At 41.0% G+C, this 5,260-nt stretch overlaps 1 protein-coding gene across 49 annotated transcripts; it reads right to left on the bottom strand.

Moving 5' to 3' along the window:
• Positions 1 to 324: 324 nt before the first annotated feature.
• On the bottom strand, positions 325 to 4,279 carry LOC123087448 (probable methyltransferase PMT10). 49 transcript variants are annotated; one of them, XM_044509460.1, is made up of 10 exons: positions 3,750 to 4,276; positions 3,483 to 3,588; positions 3,277 to 3,397; positions 2,369 to 2,468; positions 2,199 to 2,259; positions 2,066 to 2,108; positions 1,888 to 1,962; positions 1,614 to 1,763; positions 1,163 to 1,350; positions 325 to 684 (listed from the first exon to the last, which is right to left on the bottom strand). In XM_044509460.1, exons 5-10 carry the CDS (start codon positions 2,219 to 2,221, stop codon positions 639 to 641), a joined length of 525 nt encoding a protein of 174 aa, XP_044365395.1. In that variant the 5' UTR covers positions 2,222 to 2,259; positions 2,369 to 2,468; positions 3,277 to 3,397; positions 3,483 to 3,588; positions 3,750 to 4,276; the 3' UTR covers positions 325 to 638. The 49 variants fall into 49 exon arrangements, 13 of the variants coding, with proteins under 13 accessions (XP_044365395.1, XP_044365392.1, XP_044365396.1 ...); XM_044509457.1 differs by having other exon boundaries at positions 2,339 to 2,468; positions 3,750 to 4,275; XR_006441383.1 differs by lacking the exon at positions 2,369 to 2,468 and adding an exon at positions 2,339 to 2,368 and having other exon boundaries at positions 1,688 to 1,763; positions 2,216 to 2,259; positions 3,277 to 3,588; positions 3,750 to 4,268.
• Between the last annotated feature and the right edge of the window lie 981 nt (positions 4,280 to 5,260).

Genomic DNA, 5,260 nt, shown 5'->3' on the forward strand with positions numbered 1-5,260 from the left:
TGTTCACCTTCAAATACCTAATTACCTATTTCCAGCCGTGCAAAAGATTTCATCTCCATTCCATAAAACTCGCAGGTACACCTTGTGAACATAAACAAAAGAAAGACACAAAAAATCAGCCATCAGGAAGCTGAAACCTCTACAGTTCAAGGTTGCAGCTGGGAGCAAGCCTTGTTAGCTAGAGGCTCATAAACATAGCATGATCGGCACGCAATAATGGAAAGTAGTAACAAAATTAGTCGTGTGTAGAAAACGGCTTGATAATAAAGTTTCTTGCATCTGAGCTATGGATTTTGCAGCCTGGCAAAGCAGAAGCCAGTTACGTATCACACATTCACTCATCAACAAAAAAATAAGTCGAAATCATGAGACTACACTTTGCAAGAGATAATTGCATAATTATGCAAATGTTCAAAACAAATCTAAAAAAAGTATGGACTACTTTCTTAATACATATTCTGAATTTAGTCCTTGAATTGAGGCTTAACAATTAAAAGCATGCCAGGTGGGGTTCAAAATACCAGACATTATCTGGAATTATCATCAGTATCACAAAGTGGATGTTTGACCCTAGGATCACGACTCATGTACCATGAGTTAATTATAAAAGGCTTCCTCCACATAGAAACATATTTTCCTCACAATCTCCCAACATGGTCCGTTTGAGAGCTAGGTCCTCCATCTCTACAAATAATTTAATCTGTGAACAATCATTTCGGAACAGAGCAACAAAACAATGCAGTGTTTCATTATGAGGCTTCTCGGCCTGATATAAGTAATGTTATAGAAAACTATTATTAGAAATGAAGAGATTACTCCGGCTAAATCCAACAACTATAGATTCATCATGCGGAAAATAAGTAAATTTAACACATTGAGTATATTATATAGCCCTAAGGGAACAAATTTACATGATAGTATTAAGGAGCATATCTTTCCATGCCTCATGTTGGGCCTCTTCATGCTTATAAACAGGCTGTGCTGGGCAAGGAAAGTACTCGCCAGTTCTGACACTCTATTAACCTCCAGAGCAGAATTCCACTTTAATTACTTTTATCATAATTTATCCAGCTAAGTCCATCTTTGGGTAAATTATGATAAAAGTAATTAAGTGGATCATCAAGAAAAGGATTCAGGTGTATTAGACGAAGCATGACTATACCTCAGCTCACCATCACATGTCGAATTTATTCTACAGCGGGAACATTGGATAATAGCCGGTGTTAAATTAGTTGCCACCATTGCAGGAACACCATGCTCAAATTCACGTGAAATTAAGTATGGCCCAAAACTTGTTACTCCAAAGCCAACATCCAGAAAAACTCTAGTGCGAGAGCCAGATGGTACCATCTGGGAAAATAGAGAAACATGTGCTTCAAATGAGATTCAACAGTGGTAGAGGTGTTAGCAGTGGAAGGTGATGTAGTCCGCTATTTGTCTTTTTCATGTCCCTATTAAGCAGTGATGCGCGTAAAACCCATATGTTTTAAGTTATGGTTTTAGTCGAACACTACACAAAAAGTACTCATTTGCTTTCCTGTTTTAAGTAATTTAAAGTTACCTTTACTGTTTCTAGAAAGATTTGAGTAATTTATAATATAATCAAAGCAAACCTTAAATATTTGATCCAGGTATTGACTTGCTCTATGTATAAACTGGCTTCCTCCTCCAGGAAATGTAAATTTACCTTTAGCCTTTGTAATCCAATTCTGCCCTCCTTTGTCAGCAACCAACCATGTATGAGGTACGTTGCTAAACCACACCTGCAATTCACAGAATTACATTGCAGAAATTCCTTTACATGGATGCTGCATTTATAAAATAGCCAAATCAGCTAGTTCAATTCATATCGCTGAATTTACTTCTGCAAAAAATTGTATGTAATACCTGCTTCCTTCCTCTTGTCGAGCCTTCTTCTATGTCTCGTCCTTGAAGCAGAGCTTGTCTATGTCGACGGTGGTCCTACAAAAGAGCCAGTGCGTTGCAACATGCGAAAACTGCGGGATGGAGAACTGGCTATGCCATAGATCTGAGAGATTCCAAGGGAGGGGGCAACACCAGTTACCATAAACCAGGCGACAATGAACGTGACATGTTTCCTTAATTTCCTTCAAATAAAGAAGAGAAGCGTTTGGTCTTGTATGGAAAAAATAGAAACAAAAAGCCTTTGAGGATAAGAGAAAAGAAGACATACATACAAAGATATAGCACATACTTCCATTTTGTGAATCACAAGTAAACATTATCCCAGGCCTCATACTGCCACGTACCAAAGCCATTATAAGATATTGTTGGGCACTCCAGTGTTTTTATAGCAGTACATAGTTGTGTCACTCACACAGAGGGATGAGTGTAATGGCACGGATACCTCCAGTGAACAATGTATGTGGATTAAGCTTCGGTTTAACTGAAACTGCATGCCTACTACCTACTAATCAGTGATTGTTTGCATGGAGTCTTAAAGCTACCTGCATAAGTGAAACACGCTTTATAAGTAAACTTCGACCAGGAGATCTCTTGTACAATCAACAAAAGGCAAGAAAAAAATTCAGAGCAAAGAAAAAGGATTTAGTATTCAAAGGAGATTAATATTAGTTTTGTGACCTAGTTTTGCGGAAAAATCAGAACACTTGATTAAGTTCTCATGGTATATAGCCAAGTAAGCAACATTCAGAGCTACAAAATCTTTTCTATCAAAGGAACTTCAATCAGGACCAACATGCATCTTGCTTCTATATGATCCCACAAGTTACAGTGAAGTTAACAATTTCACAAAGGGCTATCTATTATAACACATGTTACAGGTTTCTTTCTGCATGAACATGGTGTGGCAGCGTAACCGAGTCGGCAAATGGTTAGAAAGAAATGACAACTTATGACTGAGCAAACGCTTCGTGGATGATAGCATGAGCTTATTAAGATCCCAGAAAATAGCAGTATTAAGATGCAGATTATTCAATGAATCACTACACTGTAGTTTGTGTCCTTGTGCAGAACGAACAATGAAATTTATGTAAAATGAAATCCTATTAACCTAATCAACCGAATTGCATTTACTGAACATGAGAGCTTATTCTTGGAATTTTTCAGAAAGGAGAACAGACACCATCAACAATAGGTTATTTACAACATAATTTCTAAATATATAAACGAATCAAATAGAAAAAAAACTTGTACACATTTAAACGGATAGCTCTGTCAATGCATTTATGTTTTTGTTCAGTTTCAGAAGATCAACTCATTGGAGGAAGCTAAAGGGACCAACGTCTTGCTTACCTTGAAACTTAGCTGGAATGCTAGACAAATCCAATCCGGTGAGGTCCGTCTTTAATTGCCTCCAATTGAAGATTCTGGCAGCTCTCCATGGAATCATTAATCTACATTATCCTCTAGGAACCTTGCCACATGCATCATATGGGAATTTCGTCAAGCACCTAGCGAGTACTGCACAACCAAATAAAAACGTTGATAAGTATCATTACAATATTTTGCATTGCTGCCCGAGGAAAACGACGACAACTTCCCAGACTGATTTGAGGTGTCCTCCTCCAAGAGTTGCCGGTCATCCTTGGCCTCTGTCTCCGCGTACTGACGACAGGCAGTATTTTTTGTCATATACCTATATAAACTGATTTTCTGCAGAAAATTTTGGATGTACAGATGTACACCAATGACCTGTGCTGCATCTGACGGGGAAGCAACAGTGCGAGGCGACAATGGAGGAAGCGAAGCAGGGAGAGGAGTGGCACCTGTTTGGAGGGCGGCCAGACTTGGAGCAGGTCTCCGGCGAGATGGGGATGGCGTGGAGGGGATATGGACGCCGGCGGGTCCTTGGCCGGCGGCGCTCGTGCATCGGGCAGCCACCTTGGCCGGCGGCGCTCGGCAATCGGGCGGCCATGGCCGTCTCTCTGCGCGCCCAATGATGAGGCGAGGTTGGGGTGGCCGGGAACGGGTAGATCGGAGGCGGGGCAACTTGATCCGGTAGTTGTGGTCGAAGAACCGGTGGCGGGCGACGTTCTCCGGCGACGGCGGCGCGGATCCGAGGCCATGGCATGCTCCTGTTCGTCCTGGGGACAGAGAGATTGGGGGATGAGCGAGGTGAGAGGAGACAGAGGAAGAGAGGAGGGAGCAGGGCACGTCGGCACTCATCTCCGGCGAGGATCCGGTCGCCGGCGGGTCGCGAGGTCGAGGCGGCGGCACGCTCGGGAGCTCGGCCTCGAGTGCGTGGCTGCGGGTGCAGCGTACGGGCGGCGCTCGACAGGCTTGGGCCCAGATGTTTTCTAACTTGGACTGCGGGTACAATTTTCGAAAAACAGGAGGACCTTTTTGCAAAACTGGCACGACGTACGACCAGAAGCCATAGCTGGTTTATTAGGACTAGGATAGGATAGGATAGGATAGGACTAGGACTAGGACTAGGATAGGATAGGATAGGATAGGACTAGGACTAGGACTAGGACTAGGACTAGGAAAAGTGCCCGTGCGTTGCAACGGGAGAAAAAAAAATTCACGTCTCATACATACACTTAACGACATCAGCAAATCCTTGAAATCTTTCATGATGCCACGCAACAAGCAACATGATAACTTTTCTAAAAAAACAAGCAACATGATAAGTGGTGTTGTGCAAAAACATAAAGGTGTGATGATTTTTGAAGTGAACTGAAGGTGTTTAGAATTCATTATACAACGCAAATATCTACCTAGTTGCCAATATATGTTTACGCATTTGTTGTTGTTTCTCGGTGACGCAAAAAAAATATTGCATTAGAATGAAATAGCAAAGTACATTTTAGTATTTAATGATAACATGTGCATAAGTGTTTTCATATACTCCCTTCGTCCAAAATAATTTGTCCCAAGTTTGTCCCTCAAATGGATGTATCTAACACCAAATTAGTGCTAGGTATATCTTTTTGAAGGACAAGTTTTTTCGGACGGAGTGAATATACCCAGCGCATATATATGCGACGCGACGCGAATGTGTGTGTGTGTGTGTGCAATCATAATTCAGTTCAAGACTTAATTTGGTTGCAAACATATAGGATAGCTCCACAAAAACAACCAATCTATAAGGACATATGTAATAGGCATTTCTAAAATATCTCATCATACAAAGAAGGGATTATTTAAGTTTGCACCCTGAACGTAATTTCAAAAATTAATGATAATAGCATATTTGAAATCTACATATTTTTCTGATGAATTTTCATATATGGCATGTCAGATTTAAAGTTAGGGTTTCAAAGTTTTTTCGGAC

This window comes from Triticum aestivum, chromosome 4A (assembly GCF_018294505.1).
Source record: "Triticum aestivum cultivar Chinese Spring chromosome 4A, IWGSC CS RefSeq v2.1, whole genome shotgun sequence".
NCBI lineage: Eukaryota > Viridiplantae > Streptophyta > Magnoliopsida > Poales > Poaceae > Triticum > Triticum aestivum.